General features: G+C 39.7%; 1 protein-coding gene across 11 annotated transcripts; it reads right to left on the bottom strand.

Annotated features, from left to right (window-relative positions):
- Nucleotides 1-7,097: 7,097 nt before the first annotated feature.
- On the bottom strand, nt 7,098-22,533 carry ZNF283 (zinc finger protein 283). Of its 11 annotated transcripts, XM_047834854.1 has the most exons (6): nt 22,323-22,446; nt 21,561-21,612; nt 16,786-16,873; nt 16,176-16,322; nt 14,825-14,951; nt 7,098-8,892 (listed from the first exon to the last, which is right to left on the bottom strand). In XM_047834854.1, exons 4-6 carry the CDS (start codon nt 16,176-16,178, stop codon nt 7,226-7,228), a joined length of 1,797 nt encoding a protein of 598 aa, XP_047690810.1. In that variant the 5' UTR covers nt 16,179-16,322; nt 16,786-16,873; nt 21,561-21,612; nt 22,323-22,446; the 3' UTR covers nt 7,098-7,225. The 11 variants fall into 11 exon arrangements, with proteins under 11 accessions (XP_047690810.1, XP_047690808.1, XP_047690806.1 ...); XM_047834852.1 differs by lacking the exon at nt 16,176-16,322 and having other exon boundaries at nt 22,407-22,533; XM_047834850.1 differs by lacking the exon at nt 16,176-16,322 and having other exon boundaries at nt 22,242-22,452.
- Between the last annotated feature and the right edge of the window lie 753 nt (nt 22,534-23,286).

The raw sequence follows: 23,286 nt of genomic DNA, 5'->3' as shown, positions 1-23,286 counted from the left end.
TCTCTGTCTCAGAAATAAATAAACATTTAAAAAAAAAAAAAAGACCCTGTGGCTCACAAACTACAATACTGACTGTCAGGCCCTTTACAGAAAAAATCTGCCAACTCCTGCACTATATTCAGTAGGGAGAACAATGCCTGGTAGGTAATGGAATGGATTGGTCTAAGTCTGGTGTAGCACTTAGACGTCAGGCATTTACCTCAAGTACTAGACTTTTAAAAGCAATCATTTATATGTAGGCATAAATTTAATACAATATGACCCAAATAAGGAGACACTAGAAACAGAAGGGTAGAATAATTTTTTTAACCACATGATTTCAAAATCACTTCTAAGAAAGCAACTAGAGGTTTTCCACCAGGTAAATGAAAGAAAATTAAAAATTCAACATAGGAGAGAAGTAAAGAAAATCACCATAGTGATGGTGGTAGAAGAAATCAAAACATCTCTTGAGCAACAGGCATAAAAAGCATTAAGAATGGGTGATATTTAAAAATTGTGGCCAAGGATAATGCAGACCCTTTCCTCCACAGTAAACACTCAGGAATAGTAAAAGTAAACTGAATGAAAATTTTTATTGGTGAAATCCATAATAATGGCATATGGGTGACACTGAATTATGAGGCATTAATGGGATATTTTCAGTCTTGAATGTCTACTCTGAGGCAATATATTCTGCTATTTTATACAGAATATCTGCCCAAGAATACAGAAGAAGATGAAAAATGTAGTTTTCTCTGAATAGTCATTGTATAGGAAAGGGGACAGAAAAACACTTCTTTTGTATTTAGCACTATGTTTGTGTGCTATAAAAATAAACTTAGCAAATACATTCCGCCCAATTCTACTTACACCTTTGACTTCATTTCCACATTGCCAACCTTGACCTTCTCATCCTTGAAACTAACAGAATTCCAGGAGTTAAAAGAGTAGGCTTCTTTGACTCTGGGAACAAAAAAAAACACTTTACAAGGTTAAACCATTAATATTTCCCCTGTCCCTCATAGCTGCACACACACAAAAAAATCAGATGATGAAAAAGTACTAGTAAATGTTCTAATAATATTGACTACTTCAGAATTTTTGTTGCCTTTGCGAAATAAATGCAAACCTCTGATTAGTCTGTGATTATGTTTGGTGGTCTTAATATATACATTTAATTTTTTTTTAATTTTTTTTCAACGTTTTTATTTATTTTTGGGACAGAGAGAGACAGAGCATGAACGGGGGAGGGGCAGAGAGAGAGGGAGACACAGAATCGGAAACAGGCTCCAGGCTCCGAGCCATCAGCCCAGAGCCCGACGCGGGGCTCGAACTCACAGACCGCGAGATCGTGACCTGGCTGAAGTCGGACGCTTAACCGACTGCGCCACCCAGGCGCCCCTACATTTAATTTTAAATTGTTATCTGTTTTGTGACATGTATACATGTAAAATTTTTTGTTATTGTTAAAATAAAGGATCACTGGTTCTTTCTTCATATATGCATAAAAAGATAATGAAGGGGCACCTGAGTGGCTCAGTGAGTTGAGTGTCTGACTCTTGATTTCAGCTCAGGCCATAACAGGGTCATGGGATTGAGCCCCATGTCGGTCTAGCGTGGAATCTGCTTAAGATTCTCTCTCTCCCTCTGCCCCCTCCCCTGCTTGTGCTCGCTTGCTTGCTCTCTCTCAAAAAAAAAAAAAGAAAAAAAAAAAAAAAGATAATGAAATCTTTGAGCCTGATCTATTTATTTAAATAAAACCTTCAAGAGTCTGTGATTAACTTAAAGTAATACCAGTGATTATTTCAGAAATTACCTGTGACCCAATTTAACAATTAGGATAAAAGCAGACATACAATGTTGGCTAATGGGAAATGTTCCTTGCTCCTAAACGTCACAAAAATTGATCTCTCATACTCTTTGCCCTGAATATTGTCATGCCTGTATATAATGTCTAAAATGTCTGTCAGCCATCATGGTACCCAAGTCAACACTGAAGAATGCATAGTAAAAAACAGAAGAGAACATGCGTCTCTGAATATTTCCTTTTGCTGATGAATCAAAAATCTCTGGAAACTCCTCTCCTCCCAAGAGCCTGTTATTTGACTCAGTATACTTCCTCATTGCTTCAGCTAGTTTGGTATTCTGATTTTTGCTGAGTATATCCTAACTACATCAAATAACTAAGGGTCATGGCCCATATTGGGAGCTAGAGAGGCAAAGATAAAACTAATTCCACCACAGCCATCACCCAGCTCATGTCTGCTGGGGGATGAACACACACACACACACACACACACACACACACAGTCACTGCCTATCACTGCCCAGGTGTTACATCCTGCCCTACATGTTTTACAGATGCTTTGTGAAACCAGATACACCTAATGCATCCAATGTCAGGAGCAAAGAGTAGAGAAATTGCAAGAATATCCAAACAGCTAATAAATAATCAGAAAAAAAAAAAAAAAAAGGAAATGCAAACCATGATATCTACCAGAGTAGCAAACATTGTTTTAAATTGATGCCAAATGTTGTCAAGGATATAGAGAAAGCAGAACATTCATACAACTGTTGGTGGGAGTGCCAGTTGGTACACTTGTTTGGGAATGTATTTAGAAGAATTAAAGTTGAACACAAGCATATCCCTGACCAAACCCAAACAACTCCACTTCCAGTATATGGAGAAAGACATGTACAAGTATGATCATAATAGTCTGATGAGGAGCTCTGACTTCCCAACATAGTATTCCCAAGAACACATAATGAAGGATTTTCAATGAGGGGCCATGTTGGAATGCTCGTTTTATGTGGATCATGACCGGTACTACATGGCTGAAAAGTCTCCTTAAAGGAACTATGCTGGGCACTCTGAATTTGTTGTGTCCAAAGCAGAATTTCAAAGACAAGAAAAATCAACAGATAGAACTAGAAATGTGATTAAAGATCTCCAATTCAAAACACCCCAATACAGTTTTAAAGAACAGGTAATTGCAATACAAATATATATATATATATATATATCTTAAAAATAACACTATTATGTAATCTCACTCATAAGATGTCAATATTCTAAGTGGGAGCAAATGAAATCCAGCAGTGCATCAAAATACATACAAAATATATATCAAAGTAAAATAAATATATCAAATAAAATACATCAAAATATATACACAATTAACCTGGGCTTATCCGGGAATGGGAAAAAGATTCAAGAGAATCTGTCAATATAAATTATCATGTTAACAAATTAAATACTATACATTGCAGGAAGGGATGATGAAATGACATTTGGTAAGACTCAGGAGCCACTTCGACTTAGCTACAACAAAGATTTTTACTCACGAGTAAGAGAAAACATTAGAAGGCAATTGTTTGAGAGCATGATGCTAACTGCCCATTCCCTCATAGCTCCCAGGCACGTTTGGTGACTGAAATGCCCAACTTTAGAGCCTCTAGTTATGGCAGCATTTCCCAATACAGTTTCATATCCCTAAGATGGAAATACATAATGGGAATCTGTATTTCCATGGCAAAGTTTGAGATACACCAACTTAAAGGAAGTTGAACAACTTTCTTCACTAGAATACTCTTTAGTTTTCCAATAAATTGATACGGTGGTTTGATTTTTCCTTGAGAGATTTAGTAAGTGCTACTTCATAAGCTTCTTTAACCAGAGATTCCCACGATTTCTCAAGCACTATTCAGTACTGGTAATTTTTGACACATAACTTCAGAAGTTCTGGGACAATTTTAGTGGTATAAATGGTTTCTGTATATTGGCTTAGGGTTTGTTATTTTGATAGCTTCTTAGTTCAGTGTGACAGGGACCGTGTAGATACTGGGGAAAACAAGGCATAGGTCTGGCCCTCCATTTGGCCAGATGCATCTTGGTTTTCTCCAAGACACTTTAAAAGGCATTTTCCAAGGAACAGAGCTTCAGGCACATTCTACAAGTTCTGATACACAATTTCATCATCACTTTTCGAACAACCTATAATTGTTTCAATTTTCTCTTTAATTCAGAACTTATATATACATATGATAGGACTACATTTTCAAAAGTAGTTGGCCAAGTAGTTGTATAATGGACCTTTATGATGGGGAGCTCTAGCAGTCACCATCGGAATCAAATGAGCAAACTTAGTTTTGGCAAGTGTCTCTGGTGTGTTGCAATATGAAGTACCTATCACCACCTATGATGTATTTGGCCAAAAATGTTTAAGCTTCTGGCTCTAACTTGACTTTATCAGAGATACAAAGGACATAGGGAAGAAACAAATCTAGAATGCATGGGATTCTACAAACCAGCTTTCCTTAATTTTCAAAAAGTCTGTTCAAGGGGGTGCCTGGATGGTCCAGTCGGTTAGGCATCCGACTTCAGCTCAGGTCATGATCTCACGATTTGTGAGTTTGAGCCCCGTTGTCAGGTTCTGTGCTGACAGCGTGGAGCCTGGAGCCTGCTTCAGATTCTGTGTCTCCCTCTCTCTCAAAAATAAATGTTAAAAAAAATTTAAGTCTGTTCAAGATTAAAATCTAGAGACATGAAAACCAAATGCAATGCATGAATATAAACGAGATGCTCATTAGAAAATACAAAGCAGGGGCACCTTGGTGACTCAGTCGGTTGAGCATCCGACTTCAGCTCAGGTCATGATCTCACAGTTCGTGAGTTCGAGTCCCGTGTCAGGCTCTGTGCTGACAGCTCAGGGCCTGGAGCCTGCTTCAGATTCTGTGTCTCCCTCTCTCTGTCCCTTCCCCATTCATGCTCTGTCTCCCTCTGTCTCTCAAAAATGAATGTTAAAAAATAAAAATAAAAAATAAAATAAAAGGAAAATACAAAGCAATAGGGTAGCTTGGGAGTACTGGGACATATAAAGTTAATATAAAAGAATATTACAGAATTATTGATAATTTTCCTGTATGACCATGGTCTTAAAGGCTGTGCTTATTCTTTAAAAATCTTTTTTGAGAAGAAGCACGAGCAGTGGAGGGGCAGAGGAAGAGGGAGAAAATCTCAAACAAGCTCCACACTCAACATGGAGCATGACACGGGGCTCAATCTCACAACCACGAGATCATGACCTGAGCAAAAATCAAGAGTTGGACACTTAACTGACCAGCCACCCAGGCACCCCAAGACTGTTCTTATTCTTAAAAGATGCACGCTAATATGTTCAGGAAGGAAGTGTCATAATTTCTACATCGTAAGTCAAACGACATGAGTATACATACACATATGTACGTATAAATTCATAGAGAAAACAAATAGGACCAAATGTTAACAATTATTGATTCTAAATAGAATATATGGATATTATACTATTCTGTAAGTTTTTCAGAGTGTCTGAAATTTGTCCTAATAATATCTGGGGAAAGAATTCCCAAATGCACAACTTTTTGTTTCTTTTTGATTTGTAATTTATCTTGAAATGTGAACAGAGAATTTTAATTACTGGCTACCTCTCTGTTGGGATTCATTACAGGCAAATTGCTTTACACCCCCTGCGCTTCAAGAGGTACATTCCCAACATCTTAACGCTTTCTAAATCCACATTTCTTTTCAGCCTTCATTTTTTATGCAGCTTAAGGGATAAACTGAATAAAAACCCTTTCGAGTTGTTTTTCTAAATTGTATCCATAACGGACTATCTGAAATTTAGATGAATGAGTGGTTATGAAAGCTTTTCTAAATTCATTACACCAGTGAGCATTCTCTTCCTAAGAATTCACTGTAGTAATACTAATGATGAGGATAATAAGAACAATAGCAAGTTTGTATTGAGCATACGCTACATACCAGATATTCTTCCAAAGATCAGATGCATACTAAATCCGCCCAATCTCTGCAACAGGACAGAAAGTTACTATCACTAGCATTTTAAAGATGATGCCCAGAGGGGAGGAGCATTTGGCCCGACATCCCAAAGGTAGTAAGGAAGTGGAATTGTGATGACAGGGAGTATGGTTTGTGCCATGAGGGAGGGATTTCCTACATTTGCTACATTAATAGGGTTATTCTCTAGGAGGAAGTCACTTAGGTTTTATAAAGATAGGGGCACCTGGGTGGCTCAGTCATTTGAGCGCAGACTTCGGCTCAGGTCATGATCTCGTAGTTCCTGAGTTCGAGCCCCGCATCGGGCTCTGTGCTGACAGCTCAGAGCCTGGAGCCTGCTTCGGATTCTGTGTCTCCCTCTCTCTCCCTCCCCCACTTGTGCTCTGCTCTCTCTCTCAAAAATAAAATAAACTTAAAAAAAAAAAAAAAGATCAGGTAGTGTTAGAACGTTTCTATACCTTCATTAAACGAACATGTTTATTGTAAATTCTCTATGCTTTTATAAGCATAAGGAAGTTGTGTCTCACATTAGCCAAATCATCCTATAGTGTGAATATTCTGCCATTCTAATCAGAGAGGTGACAGTGAGGGGTTTCTTATTCTAATTAAATCGTCTTGTGACTTGTGTCATGTTCTTGAAACTGTGAATGTTGTCTCTCACATCATTTCTGGAAAAGGGCAAACTTCTTAATTTCTAATCATTCATAAAGTGGTTGACACTTTTATAAAATATAATTTTATGGCAGTAACAAATTGCTATAAAAGTTTCCAAACATTTACTCTCGCTTTCTGCATTCATCTCATGATGGACAGGTAACAATTTTGTGGACTGGCAGCAGGCTCTAGACAAGTTTTAGTAGTACTTCTCTAAGGGCCTTCCTACATCCCAATTTAAAGGGTTTCTCACTTGGATGAAGTCTATGATGTACCCTGAGATACTTATCACATCTCTAAGTCTCCCCACATTCCTTACATTCATATTTCACAGCAGTATGAGTTCTCTAATGTGCAGAGCAAAAACTGAATTACGATTAGGTTCTTCCTACATTCCTTAAAGTGTTTCTAATGAGTATGAATTCTCCAATGTTTACCAGACTTTGTGCCAAGAATAAAGATCTTCACACGTTCCTTACATTTGAATGGTTTCACATCAGTATAAATTGATGTTCAATAAGATTGTACAAAATCCTAAAGGCCTTTTCATATTCCTTATATTCAAAGCATTTCTCACTAGTATGAATTTTCTGATATATCAAGTAAACTGTCCACACACAGGTAAGGGTTTTACACATTCGCTACATTTATAAGTTTTCTCAAGAGTAAGATTCTCCTTGTATTGTTCGTACACATAAAAAATGTGTTCACATCTCTTCAATCATAAAGTTTCATCAGTATCAGTTGTCTCATTTAAGTTGTCCATATAAAGGCTTCTCCACATTCTTTATATTCATAAGGTTTATCATTACTATGAGTTCTCTCATGTTGAACAAGATTTGAGCCATTAACAAAGGTCTTCCCAAATTCCTTACATTGATAAGGGTTCTCACCAGCATGAAATCTCTGATGAACAGTAAGTTGATAGCCACTACCAAAGGCCTTCCCACATTGCTTACATTCATAGGACTTCTCACCAGTATGGATTCTCTCATGTTTAACAAGGCTTGAAGCCCAACTAAAGGCCTTCCCACATTCCTTACACTTAAAAGGTTTCTCACCAGTATGGATTTTCTGATGTTGCGTAAGGTGATAGCCACGACTGAAAGCCTTCCCACATTCTTTACATTCATAAGGTTTCTCGCCAGTATGGATTCTCTCATGTTGAACAAGACTTGAGCCACAATTAAAGGTCTTCCCACATTCCTTACATTCATAGGGCTTCTCACCAGTATGAAATATCTGATGTCGAGTAAGTTGATAGCTACTACCAAAGGCCTTCCCACATTCTTTACACTCATAGGACTTCTCACCAGTATGGATTCTCTCATGTTTAACAAGGCTTGAGCCCCAACTAAAAGCCTTCCCACATTGCTTACATTCAAAAGGTTTTTCACCAGTATGGATTTTCTGATGTTGAGTGAGGTGATAGCCACGACTGAAGGCCTTCCCACATTCTTTACATCCATAAGGTTTCTCGCCAGTATGGATTCTCTCATGTTGAATAAGGCTTGAGCCACAATTAAAGGTCTTCCCACATTCCTTACATTCATAGGGTTTCTTGCCAGTATGAAATACCTGATGTCGAGTAAGTTGATAGCCCCAACAAAAAGCCTTTCCACATACTTTACATTCATAAGGCTTCTTGCCAGTATGAATTTTCTGATGCTGAGTAAGTTGATAACCACGACTGAAGGCCTTCCCACATTCTTTACATTTATAAGGTTTCTCACCTGTATGAATTATCTCATGTTTAGCAAGGCTTGAGCCCCAAAAAAAGGCCTTCCCACATTCCTTACATTTGTAAGATTTCACACCAATATGAATTTTCTGATGTTGAGTGAGGTGGTAGCCACGACTGAAAGCCTTCCCACATTCTTTACATTCATAGGGTTTCTCACCAGTATGGATTCTTTCATGTTTAACAAGACTAGATCCCCAACTAAAGGTCTTCCCACATTCCTTACATTCGTAGGGTTTCTCACCAGTATGAAATCTCTGATGCACAGTAAGTTGATAGGCACTAAAAAAGTCCTTCCCACATTCACTACATTCAAAGTGTTTTTCAGTCATATGAGTTCTCTCATGTTGAACAAGTTTTGACCCATGACTACAAGCCTTCCCACATTCCTTACAAATATAGCGTTTCTCTCTATTATGAATTCTTTGATGTGCACTAAAAGATTTGCTTTTTCTGTAAGTGGGCATTTTTTCATAGCTAATTATCATTTGACTAAAGTATGCCTCTTGATGTCCCTGTAGTCCCTCCAATTTGCTTTTGCACTTAGAATTATTGTTGAAAATGAATGCCTCAAGGCCAAGAGTTTTACTTCTTTTCGTCCTCTCCCATTGGGAAAAATGTATTTCAAAAATGTCTTTTTCTGAAATTTTATTTTTGGTTGCATATGTTGACTCCAAATCTGAAAGAAAACAAGAAAACCACATATTTTATTTCGTTTACCAGAAAAAAAAATTTAAAAACCCTCAATAGAAATACAAGGCAAATTAGAAATAATACCCATTAAAAAAAAAAAACAAAAGAAAGAAAGAATACCCATAAAAGAACTGGATTATAAGACTTCCTGAGCTCACTCCTAAGCATCAAGTGTCTACCCTGTTGGAACAACAATCTCAGTTTTGACTTTTCAGCTCTTATGTTCTTAATGTTCTGATCTGACAGTTTTCTGGAGGATTCCTCAAAGATCATTTTAACAAGTTCCTTATCTTCCTGTGTGGATGACCCCTTACACAAAATGCCTTTCCATCAAGCAAGCCCTTATGTGCACAGGGGTGGTTCGGCTGAACTTTTTCACAACTATGCGGGTTGGCATCATGAACTGGAATCTAGAAAATCAAGCACACCTGAAACTAATATTGTATGTCAACTACACTTAAAAAAATAAAACACTAAGCTACATAATACTCCACAGGAATTTTTCTGAGGGATTGGTGTTGGGATAAAAGCAGACACAACTACAAAGTTCCAAGGCTCTACTGGAGGTGAAACATGTGAAACAAAACCAACTAAAACTGTAACAGAACCTCCACTTAGCTCAAATCCTGATACAATCAAAGAGATAAGCACATCAGTGGTCATGCAGGAAGTTTAGAGCAAAGAACAATTTTTCAATCTAATTTGAAACCAGAAACAAACTGAAACTAATGAAAGCTATGACCCAGTCCCAGCTCAGCTCTAAGCCTGGGGGGATCTGAGTTATCAGCCCCTCCCCCTAAATAGCTGATTTGAGAAACAGGCAGGGATCTATTCTTTACTGTTCTTCAAAATGTCTGGCACACAATGAAAATTTATGCGGTAGGTGAGGAACAGGTAAAGTGTGACCTAAAATCACACCCCCAGCCCCCCCAAAAAACACAAAAGAGACAAAGAACAGCTGACATAGATATTAGAATCAGCAGGCAAGGCCATTGAATTATATTTTACAGATTCTGGAAGAAAAGATAGAGAACAGATGGGAAATTTCAGCAAAGAAACACAAACTCTAAAATTATAAAATGGAAATTCTACAACTAAAAAACCCAAACTGAAGCGCAAAGAGAAAAAGGATGGGGAAAAAAAATAGAGTCAGACCTGTGCAACAATATTAAACAATCCAACTTCAGACAACAGCAGTTCCAGAAAGAGCCAAATAAGTACTTGAAAAGATTATTATTGCCATATTCTTAAAATGTATGAAATGTATAAATAAGCAATCTACTTTTTAACAAACTGCAAGCAGAATAAATACAAAGAAAAGCAACAACTGGGAACATCATAATCAAACAGTTTAAAACTGAAAATAAAGGAAAAATAATAAAAGGAGGCAAAGGGGGGACATTAAAGTTAGAGAACAACTATAAGAATTGAGGCTGACTTCACATCTGTAACAATGGAAGCTACAAGACAATGGAATGATATCTTTAATGGCTGAAAGAAAGCAAGCTTTCAACCTAAAGTTCTATATAAAGCACAAAGTATTCTTCAAAATGAAGATGAGAGATTTCCAGCCCCAGCCATGAAGAAAAATCTGGTATTAGACTTACTCTCACACTATAAAGAGCTCTAAAGCTATAAAATAGTATACTAGATGGGGCGCCTGGGTGGCTCCGTCGGTTAAGCAACTGACTTCGGCTCGGGTCACGATCTCACGGTTCGTGGGTTCAAGCCCCACGTCGGGCTCTGTGCTGACAGCTTGGGGCCTGGAGCCTGCTTCAGATTCCATGTCTCCCTCTCTGCCCCTCCCCCTCCTCGTGCTCTGTCTCTCAAAAATAAATAAACGTTTAAAAAAATTAAAAAACAAACAGTGTACCAGACACAGGGCTGAAAAACTTTTAGAGACAATTCTTAGGAGAACTTTATATTCACCCTTTCTGCCTGGCTGCGTCCTTCAAAATAAGGTACAGGAAAATGAAGTCCAAACATACAGCAGTGGTTTCACTGGGCAAAGGATACTGGTATCTGAGTTCAGGACTGCTAAGGCAGCTGGAATTTGTAGCTCATGGTTTAGCAAGTAAAGGAGCCATGAAATCTGTAACTAAATATTAATTTATGCATCCATACAGTGACTCTCCACAAGGTACTTGGAGTACCAACCCAGACTGAGTGGAAAGAGGCATTCATCTGAGGCCTCACAAAGCCCATATAGTGAAAGACTCATCATCTGGTGCAGTCATCCTCAAACTTGGTCTCAGAACCCCTTATGCTCTTAATTATTGGTGAATTCTTTGCTTGCTCATGCATAAGTGTATTTGCAATACAAAATATACAAGGTTAGTATTTTTGTGTAATGGTGATTTTATGACATCTTAGGTGACTTATTAAAGGGTAGAGGAGTACTGTGGGATAGGTCTGTGGGAAGTAATTTTAATGATGTTTAACTGGTCATAGATAAACTGTAGTAACTATTGCTGCTTTACTTAATGATGTTTTATTTCTTTGTATACATGAACATTTGGGTATAAGGACTGTGTGTACATCCAAAAGGAAGTCACAGAATTTAAACTGACCAATCTAATCTTACAACTACCTTGAGACGGCCAAATATAAACTAAATGCAATGCACTTTTGTATAGCTTAGCATCAATAGATAGTTCAATAAACTTGAATTTAGTTCAACCAATCTGAACTGCCATGCAAGGGCTTATATTACAATTACTTGGTAAGGAAGGCTTAACAATATTAGTAAATGAAAAGAGATTTAACTACTTTTTAAATGTTAAAAAAAAAAAAACAAAAAAACAAAAAAACAAAAAACAAACCGGGGCACCTGGATGCCTCAGTCGGTTAAGCATCCGACTTCCACTCAGGTCATGATCTCACAGTTCATGAGTTTGAGTTCTGCATCAGGTGAGAATGAGCCCCACTTCCGGCACCGTACTGACAGTGCAGAGCCTGCATGGGATTTTCTCTCTCTCTCTCTCTCCCTCCCTCTCTCTCTCTCTCTCTCTCCCTCTGCCTCTCCCTCTCCCTCTCTGTGCCTCACCCATTTGCTCCCCCCATCTCAAAAAAATAAAATAAAAACACTTAAAAATAAATAAATAAATAAATAAATGTTAAAAAAAAATCACTGAGGGCTCAAAAGAGCTTTTGTTTGTGCAAGTTAGATTTTCCAATATTTACCATACTAGAAATTAAAATGGAAAAATTAAAGATATTTATTAATTCACTTGAAAATAATGAATCATTCTGTCAGTACAATAAATTTATAAAAGTTACATTTTCTAAAAGAAAAAAATAAGTATTATCTTAATTTTTTGTGACTCTCTTTAATATATGGCTTAACAGAAGTCAACTGGATTCTCGTATCTGCTTCTGCATTCACTCTATGGCAATATGCTATTGTGACTGAAGTATATGAAGGAAATCTAGCCTCCCACATATATGCAACAGTTATTCTTTGATACTGTGGGTATGTTACTATTTGATGCTACAGTAAAACTTGAGAAGGGATAGTTTCATAAAGGTTAGTTGCAAGGTTAAATATGCAAATATACCCATGAACTTTTCATATTAAGTTACCTTAAAATCCACTGCACTTTGAATGATCTTTTATCCGGGCATAATTTTGTAATATCGTGCACTGGTCATGTGAAAAATGGTGGCTCGTGGAGTTATGCAGATCTTCGAAATGTTCACACATCTCATTACATAATATTTAAAAAATCATGTCTTAATATTACCTTCTATCTCATCAGAAAAATGTTTATGTATTGGGAAGTTGTAAAAGCTCAAAATGGTAGATGTAAGTTTGACACAATTCTAAGTTTTACTTCAAAGTCTGAATTCTATCACTGGCAAAAAATACTGTTACTTGTCTTTCAAGTGGCGGGCTCACTTGTGAGAAAATTTTTCTAACTACCTAAGTCTCAATAATAGTGTAATAGTTCATCTGTTAGGCATTCTTTCAAAAACAAAGTGGTGTCCCATGAAAAGAACAGCCAGTTTAACTCACAATTCAAACACCTGCACAAGTGGTTTTCCTCAAGGCACATACCACACTTGGGTATACAGCAGAAGAGTTTAATGAATATTTCCCATTTCACCACAAAGGATATTTTTTAAATGCATATTCGAGGGTCCAGAATACAGGCTCATGAGCCAGACTTCCTTGCAGGCTCAATTGCTTCAATCTTCTCCCACCAGCTGTAGTGACCCCGGGAAGTCACTTACACTATATGTGTCTCTGTATTCTCATCCATTAAAAGGGGATAAAAACAATACTTGCCTTGTGGGGATGTTGTGAAAGTTAATTAAGCTAATGTACTTGCTCTGCTTAGAACACAGCCTGGTTTGGGGCGCCTGGGTGGCTCAGTCGGTCGAGCAGCTGACTCTTGATTTTGGCTCAGGTCATGATCTCAACAGTTTGTGGGGATCGAGCCCAAGTCAGGCTGTGCACTGACAGCATGGAGCCTCCTTGGGATTCTCTCCCTCTCTCTCTGTCCCTCCCGAACTCTCACATGCACATGTGCTCTCTCTCTCTCAAAATAAATAAACTTAAAAAAAAGAAAACAACACAGACTGGCGTATGGTTAGCACAGTGTTAAGTGTTAATATTGTCAGAGTTACTATTGTTATTTTGCTAACAGGAAAAGAAGTTTCAGGAGACATTTTTAGGATTGAATCCGGTGTAGAGTTTAACTTTGTAAAATACAAGGTTCACAGATCGCAACTTTCAGCTTCCAACATGTTGAAAGGAATGTGTTCGCTTAGTGTGAAATGAATTGTTTATTCAATCCTCCACTGCATAAAGTGAAGGGGCTCTTTTGAAAGTCGGAGTATATCAGGACCCTGTTTCCAGCTGCACTCTCTGCATGTGGGTCAAAAACTAACAAAGAGCAGTGCTTCTTTGATGTGTATAAAAATCACCCAGGGATCTTGTGTAAACGTAGACTCTGTTCGGCATGTCTGGGATAGGACCTGGCAACTGTATTTCTTTTTTTAATGCTTCATGCATTAATTCATTCACTTATATATGTAAGTGATGAATCACTAAATTCTATTCCTGAAACCACTATGACACTATAAGTTAACTAACTAGAATTTAAATATTAATTTGGGGGAAAAAAAAAAAAAGACAAGCTGGTAGAAGCAGCTGATGTTAGGTATGTGTGTAATATTTAACAATAAAAAACCTAACACCGGGGCACCTGGGTAGCTCAGTTGGTTGAGCGTCCAACTCTTGATTTCCATTCAGTGAGATCAAGCCTCACGTCTCAAACCCCTACTTGAGATTCTCCCTCTCCCCTCCCTCTCTTTGCCCTTTCCCCACTTGCTCACATACTCTCTTTCAAAAATAAATAAATGAACTTAAAAAAAAAAAAAAAGCTAAAACCCCAGTAAACCAAATAAAGGCTTCTAATCACCCAGAAAACAATCCGCATTCCTCCCCCAAACCAACAAAACTGCCTACCGTCTGGGCCCTGCCTATCTCCTTCACTAACTTCTTGGTATCCTCTCCTTCACTAACTCTGTTCTGGTCTTCCTATGGTTCCTCAAACATTAACAATCACATTCTGAGGAGCAAGCACACAGATAATCGTTAGACACGTTGAAGTTAAACACAGTATGAAACCTGGTTTCTTTGACAATGGTTACGAACTGAATGCCCCATAATGCAAATCCAGCTCCTTGTAAAGAAGAGAGGCCGCTACAGGAAAAGCCAGAGGAAGGTGTGAAGGTATGGGACGATCAAGGAGCTTGCTGAACCCATTTCTAATCCAACAAATATTAAGTCGTCCCTTTGAGAACAGGGAGAAGAAACTGACCTGGTTTCTTCAAAGACAGCCCTATAATTCCCACAGGGAAAGCCAATGGTGCAGAGAAGATTCTAAAGTATTTCAGGCAGATGACCTTACCCAATGAGACCAAGTTACTATAGTTCTCCAACATCACATCCACGTACAAGTCCCTCTGAGCAGGGTCCAGGCACTCCCACTCCTCCTGAGAGAAGTCGATGGCCACATCCCTGAAAGTCACCAAGCCCTAAAACCAAAAACCCATACATTACTTGGGAAATTAAAGAAATTTAAGAATTTAAGAAAATATTTCTAGGAGGGGGAAAAAGGATTACGAAGGATAAACCGCAAGAAGAGGAAAATGTAACAACCAAGTAGGCTGGAGGCCTGTGATACATACAGGTAGAGAAAAGTAAAGAAATTAGTACAACTAAAGCAGAGTGTTACACATTCTAGAAGAATCCTGTTACAGCAGAAAAAATTTCTTGGATATTGTGAGATAGGTAACTAAGCTATCTAGACTTGTCTGGTAATATATAAAATAATCCCAGTTTCTCTTCTATTAAATAAAAGTGGTGTTGCGGGGGGGTAGGTTGTTTATGAGTATGTAAACATACATACAACCTGCTATGTGCCTGCCTCGTAAATTCTTTATAAACATAAACTGCTACACCATCTTTTCCCTTTCAGGCTTTAAGGAACAGAAAACACAAATAAGAAAATTTTTTTCCCAAATGCACTATAAAAATCTCTATTTCAGAAAAATGACTTCCATTAAATTACAGATTATCATTAAGCCTCAAGTAAACCATTCCATTAGATTACAATGTAAGCATTTTTTTTCTTACACATCTTACAAATACATGTTTTTATTAGCTGCATTCAGTTCATCATATAGGTATATGAAATTAGTATCTCCATTATATTTATATTTAGGTTGAACAAAACTTCTAAAGACTTTCTTAATTCTAGAAATCTACTATCATCCAGTATTTAGAAATCTCAGTCACCTTCTTACTTGTTACCATCAACCACACCTCACCTGACACCCTCCTCATTCCCAAGCAGGAGACTGCCAATAGAGCACATCATATATGACACAGGTGTCACCAAGAGCTGTGCATCCTGGTCAATAACCAAATGGACTCTGACACTGGTGTTCATTGATTGGGGAACCACACTTTCCCTGGAAAGACCCACTCACAAGCCCCTGCATCCAAAAAGCCTTGCAAAGCCTCACAGAGACTGAGGCTGAGCCCAAGAAATCCCAAATTCCATCTTCTCTCTCTGGGAGACTCAGGTCCATGAAGAAGTTCCAAGTTCGCCTGTATGACCAAATGGGACCCTCATCACTGACTCATCACACCACAGAACTGAGATGGGAATAAGGAATTCTGATAAGGGAAATGGCGCAGCCCTAGTGGACCAAAGACAGAAGTGATTACGAAGGGCACCACCCAAGACAGCCTACCATGGATATGTCCTAGGTAAACACCAAAGCTCTCCCAGAGAAGGCACAAGCAACTGAAATTGTTCTCTTGGGTGACCATCCAGCTGTCTAAGGGCATTGTATCCTGACTGGCTTCTTTCCTAGATGCCAGCCAATCAGCACCTTAACCTGAAAAAGGAATAACTGTTGTTTTCAAAATGTCTACAGTCTTCATTCTCCCGTTTTTCCTTCCCTTGTAAATAAATCGTTGGTGTTTTAATAGATGAAATCAGTCTACTGCTGGTTTTCCTTGTATATAAGTAAAAGTGTGCTGTTAACTACATTTCTTCAAGTTATTCTTTGACAGAAGCTCACGTATTTCCCTCAAAAGATTGCATCCCTTCGCTGCTCTTGATAGAAGACCGCGCACACAGATGTTGAATGTGTTCAATGACCATGACGACACTGAATGGAAAGGCACATACGAAGGACACTGGGCTACTTGGCACTATCCTTTACTGGAATAGGGGGAACTGAGAGGCAGGTTCAGGAGTGGGGTTCTGTTATGCAGAAAGCATTCGGATAATTAAGGAAAAGATTCATATGACCTAAAAATCACAGTATTTCAAGGAGAGAGAAATAACCAACTTACATCAGTCATGGTTCTAGAATTGCAAGAACTAATTAATAATCCATGGGGTTCCTCTATTGGTGAAGCACAGAATCCAGAAAAGTCAGAGCTGGGGAGGGGAAAAAAAAGCTTTAGACCAGATGTGAAGTGATCCCATCCTGACTTAAGCTAATATAAACTTCTACCTCTGCCATTCCTCCTCCTACCCCCCCCCCACTCCCACACCATCTTTGAAATCTAAACTCTCCCCTCAAACCCAAAGGTCCTTCAGTAGGAAGGTTTCTGGCAGTGCCTGATACTGGGGATGCTGATATGAGACTGAGGCTGGACCACTGGTCCTTCCCAGACCAGATCTCCCTCCCACCATTCTGCCTCTCCAAGCTGAGAAAGAGCAACACAGTCCAAGTGAGAACATCTTTCATGGGCTCGGGGCTCAAGAAGGTTGGTCAAGACACAGGGGTGGACAGGATGTACAACTGCCTGAGCCCAAAAAGCTGACCTCTTAACGCGTTCAGAACATACACGCAACAGAATACGAGAAACTAAGCTAAGTCAGGGGAAATAATCAAAATATACTGTCAATAGAAAATACAGCTTGCAGGATGTATAGTATGATTATATTTATAAATTGTATGTGTATAACAATATGGAAAAGACTGACAATCACGTGTCCACAGATGAAAAAAGTGTTTAGGAAAAAAAGCGTTTAGAAAGTTATACATCTATATACAATAAGGGTTTTCTTTTTATTGTGGTCATAATGTTCTTTTTGTTTAAGTATTCTGCATAACTGTTGTAACCATGGCCATGCATTATACCAACTATATAATTTCTACATACACTCCCGTTTTGCCTAGAAAAAAAGTGGCTGAAATTCCCCCAAGAAATGTCATGGATATATTGATGAGATCTCAATCCTGCTTCTCTTCATGTCCTCTGACACATGGTTTTATTTTATATCTGAACTTGTCTTTTTAGACAGGATACTTTCCTAATAATTGCTAAAGGATCCTACTGGTCTCACTTAGCAACTAACATTAGTAGGATACAAACTACAGGGTATCCAACACGCAGGACAAATTCTATTTGCCTCTGCAAAACCAGTCGTGACCCAACAGTATTGCCTGTAATTACCTTCCTATGAGTTTCCAAGACAGGTTACCCGAGCTGCTTCTCGGCCTTTGTTGCTGGCAGCCTTAACTTCATTCCTATGTAAACTTAGCCTTCCTTGTCTTAAAGGCAACAACCATGTCTTTCAGTTACTGTATCACTACCCAAGTCCTATCTCAGGGCCTTAAATTTGGGACAAATTTTTACCCAAAATTCCCTTATGGAAACGTGTCCTTAAATAGCTAGAGAAGTACAGATGTCTACACAAGAATATTCAACCAAAAATCATTTATGAGATAACCAAGAATTAGAAACTACCTAACAGTAAGCAAAAGGTTTGCTCAACTGTGGCCTGCTGTGCCCTCATTAGTTTGGTGGTATTAGACCATATTAATTGAAGAAAGACACACATAATCAACTTCTTGGTGATACAGGCAGGTTTGTAAAGGATACACAATGTGGGAAGTGTATCTGAAATTAAGATAAAGGCTCTGGTGTCGACTTTCAGGATGTGAGTCTGGGCTCGACAGTGACCAATTTCTCAACACTTCTATTTCCTCGTCAATAAAAGAATAAGAGAAGGATAGGAACACTGTCTGCTACAGAGGGCTGCACTGAAGATTAAGTAAGAAAATCCACATATAATACTGGTGTACGATAGGGGAATCTGGCTGGTTCATTCGGAGGAGCATAAGGCTCTTGATTTCAGGGTCGTGAGTCTGAGCCCCATGTGGAGTGTAGAGATTTCTTAAATTACAAAAAAAAAAAAAAAAAAAAAAAAAGTGGGGTGCCTAGGTGGCTCAGGTAATAAATACAGCGTCCGACTTCAGCTCAGGTCATGATCTCACAGTCCATGAGTTTGAGCCCCACCTCGGGCTCTGTGCTGACAGCTCAGAGCCTGAAGCCTCCTTCGGATTCTGGGTCTCCTTCTTTCTTTGTCCCTCCCCCACTCGAGCTCTGTCTCTCTCTATCTCAAAAATAAATAAATGTTAAAAAAAGAAACAAACAAAAAAAACTAGTGTACGATAATTACTTAACCTAAATTTTAGCCATTATTACTGAAAATGGAGATTACTGTCCCTTATTCTGTTATAATAAGAAAAGTTAATGACCCTTTCCATATTTTCATAATAAAATCCATGCTTCTCAGGTGTGTTTTCTTACAAAGTTAACTAAAGTTTCACCGTCCAGCCTTAAGCCCACTATTCTTCCTAAATAACAACATAAGAGCAATAGGTTCTCAGAAAGACACAGAGGAGATATCCCCCACTCCCAGAAGCTGCAGATAGAGACAGGACTCAACATCATAAAGCTGGCTCAGAAAATACAACCCGATTAGATGTCAAGAGGAGAACATTAACCAGGGGTGTGATCTTGTTCTGTGCAAATTGGTGGTTTATTAAATGTCCATAACTATAACCTTCTTATTCTACCTTCTGTTATTAATATCTGTCCTTGGAAATATTATTTGTAAAATAGGTTTTTATAAGACAGAACAAAGACACTGGAAATTATCACTATTTTCTGTGGAAATAACCTTTAAAATAATCTAATTCTGAAAGTCTGTCTTTGAGGCTCTTGGAATTAACTCTTAAATGGCGTTTACATTCCTAAAAGTTGTGAATACTTCAGGTTTTTAAATAAAGAAGAAATCACTAACACTTCTCTCTTCTTCCTGCACATTCAAGAGTAAAACAAAACCCACACGTGGGTTGGACTTCTCCATCAAAATAAAAGCTAGAGAGTCTTCAATTCAGTTGTATCACCAATTACTGTATCTTATTCAGCAGAAACAAAACCAGGCACATAGGCTCACAGGAAAAAAAATTTTAAACAGAATTGCACCAAAATATTAAGAATAATTAACCCTAGGGGTGCCTGGGTGGCTCAGTCAGTTAAGCGTCCGACATCGGCTAGGGCATGATCTTACAGTTTGTGAGTTTGAGCCCCGCATCGGGCTCTGTGCTGACAGCTCAGAGCCTGGAGCCTGCTTCGGATTCTGTGTCTCCCTCTCTCTCTCTGTCCTTTCCTTGATTACGCTCTGTCTCTCTCTCAAAAATAAATAAAACGTTAAAAAAAATTTTTTTAAAGAATGATTACCTCTAGAGGATGTAATTCTAATTTCCTTCTCTATGTTCCCTGGACTGTTGAATTTTTTGCAACAAACCTACATTAATTCCATAACCAGAAATATAAAGATATTTCCAAATGTAAAAAACTGAATGATACGGAAGGGGCATATTTCAGTCATTAAGAAAACTGAAAAAAACAGAGCCAACCCTGAAGATCAGTGGGCCAGAAACAAAGTACACTGACCAGCTGTTGAACATGCTGGAGCTGGAGCTGACCCCTACACTGAGACACTTTCACTATCAAGATTCCCCTGAAACCAACACACCAATTACGTTAAGTCACCTTCAAAGTCTTGAGGAAGGAAACATGCACATAAATAGAATAATATTTGGTACAGAACAGATGCTCAACAAGTGTGGCTACACCCCTCCACCTGTTCACTGCGGTCAATTAAAACATTTTGGAGACAATCCTTGAAAAATGTCTTTCAGGGGCGCCTGGGTGGCTCAGTTGGTTAAGCATCCGACTTCAGCTCAGGTCCTGATCTCGCAGTTTGTGGGTTCGAGCCCCGTGTAGGGCTCTGTGCTGACAGCTCAGAGCCTGCAGTCTGCTTCGGAATCACTGTCTCCCTCTCTCTCTGCCCCTCCCCCACTCGTGCTCTGTATCTCAAAAATAAAATAAACATTAAAAAAAATGTTTGAGAATAATGTCTCCCATAACTCTTACTGAATGGGATTCATATAGAACTCACAATATTCTTGAGGACTTCTGTTTATAACTATTACTTAATATTTTGTTACTTACATTTTCCTTCTGATTCTTTATAAACATAATTTTTATCAAGTACACATTATTCCATTACAGGAGACAACTGCAATTTACTTAACTGTTTCCATATCACTGGACACTAATCTTGTAAAATCTCCTTCCCAGCTATTAAATCCTAATCCCGGACCAATGGAGCTGGATCTTTTTTGGGTCATGTACATTCGACAATCTCATGAAAGTATAGACATTTTTTGCCCACTAAAAAAATAAATTTACGGGGCGCCTGGGTGGCGCAGTCGGTTAACCGTCCGACTTCAGCCAGGTCACGATCTCGCGGTCTGTGAGTTCGAGCCCCGCGTCAGGCTCTGGGCTGATGGCTCAGAGCCTGGAGCCTGTTTCCGATTCTGTGTCTCCCTCTCTCTCTGCCCCTCCCCTGCTCACGCTCTGTCTCTCTCTGTCCCAAAAATAAATAAACGTTGAAAAAAAAATTTTTTTTTAAAAATAAATAAATAAATTTACAAATATTTATAAAAATTCGGTTTCAAATCCAAAAGATTTGTGATCATCTGGCAATTATAAATGGGACAAAACCTCAGGTTAAGATTTCCTCTACTAGATCATTTGAGCATCTGGTCACTTTTTCAAACTTGAATAGCTGGCTATTAATTGAGAGTAAGGTCAATAAGGGGCGACTAAGAAGAGGGATGCATGAGCAGGGTAGGTCATTCATCAGGAGGAAAACCCAGGATAGTCACTACTAGTGATATTTCAGGCCAAGAAAGCAAATATTCTCATGATCTAAAAACGAAAGTAACTGTGTGAATAATAAAGAAACACACACTCACCCTGATCCTTGACTTCAAAATATGCAACAATTCTTCCCTCCTCCTCAGGATCCTTCTTAGAAACCCGGCAGCAGGGGGAGTGGTGGTGGTGGGGGTGGGGGTGGGGGTGCGGGAGGGGGACACCGAAAGACTCATGAGACACCAGCATTTCTTGGAGCACAGACCTAACTAAAACAAAAAAACAAAAAAGGAAAACCGAAACACCGCCTAGAGCCGTATTCACCTTCAGCCACACAAAACCCAACGGAATTGAAAGGAAGGAAGGTTGCAATCTGTCTCTGAGTTGACAGCAACTGCTGGGCACGAAGGTCTGGCTGCTCTGAAACATGTAGCTGGCTCCCAAGGAGCTCCGAGACGCGCGCCCCTTCTACGAACCTTACCTCTGGGGCCTCCCCCGTCACGTCTTCCTAGAAGCATGTCACGAGGACACTTCCGGATGTACGATTCTCATCCCAAGACTAGCTAGCCCTATGCCTTCTTGGCGTGAAACGTTCCCTCTAGGGCTTAGGGTAGGACCCCTTCTCTTGCGGGCATTTAACTTTGGCAGGCCCAAAGAAAGTCTAGAGGGAACCCAGAGCACACAGCCAAAGCAAAACCACAAGGCCACGCACCCCATCACCCGGGCACACATTCCCAATCGCATACACCATCACGGAGGCACACCCCGGCCCTGTCACGCACCATCCTGCTCAGCCGCTAGCGCACACACGGGCTGGAGGCTCCGAACGCGACACACCCAGTCCGCTAGCCGGGCCTCCTCACCTCGGGCGCTTCCCGAAGTCACCCCCACACTGGCTGCGGGTTCGGACCCGGCGAAGACTACTTCCTCCGACGCCAGCGACTCACCGCGCGGAGCCCGAGAACCTTCAGGACACCGGAAACGGACCCACAGGCTTATGGGAAATAAGAGACGGCAAGTCCTCGGAGGGCGAGAACTGGGCCATCCAAAGAGCTCTCCGCGGGCAACCTCACCCCGCCCGGAAGAAGACCTGTGCCCGGAGACTTTTGGGAAATGTAGTCCACGGCGGACAAATCCTCAGAAGCTGGGACCCAGGACCCTTAGAATGCTCCCAGCATGCAACTCGGCTACGCCTAGCAAAGGCGCTTTTTCCAAAGTCAACCCGAACTTCTAGTTTTTGCTGCAGCGAGTAGGTCCCGGCTAGGCGAACATCACATCTCAATTATCTTCGATGTGACTGAGGGAGAATTAAATGGTTTTCAAGGAAGGCTGAGGAATGCATTCTGAGAGTGTTAGAGATTGGAAGGGGAGCGTTGGCGGAGAGGGGCGTGGGGGGATATGACCAGGGACTTAGGCTTCAATGGGCGGCAACATCGCAAGTAAGGTCAGTGGGAATAACCCTGAGCGAGGCCACGGGCTTACCTGGTTTACGAGGGCCTCGAGTAGGGTCTGGCGGGTTGAACAGATGGATACGTGTGGCTCTGAGTTTGTGGGTCCAGTTCGGTGACTAGGACCTCGTGTGGAGTTGTTTATATTCATGGTGAAACGCCCAGAGTCTAAGAGACCCCCAAAAACGAACCACCAGAGTCCAGAGTCAAAGCTAAGCAGCAAGGGTCATTTATTGCAGGTTCGAACCTGGACCTCTGCGCCCCCGTTGCCGGTGTCGCCAAGAGGCCCTGAGAGAGGTTTTTACACCCCTTTTATAGACAGGTACAAACAAGTCATGGGGAAATCAGGAATTTTCCACAGTTACAGAGCTGCGATTGG

The sequence above is a fragment of the Prionailurus viverrinus genome, chromosome E2, assembly GCF_022837055.1.
Source record: "Prionailurus viverrinus isolate Anna chromosome E2, UM_Priviv_1.0, whole genome shotgun sequence".
Classification (NCBI taxonomy): Eukaryota; Metazoa; Chordata; class Mammalia; order Carnivora; family Felidae; genus Prionailurus; species Prionailurus viverrinus.
The sequence above is the reverse complement of the archived record's forward strand: the minus strand, read 5'-3'. Positions and strand labels throughout refer to the sequence as shown.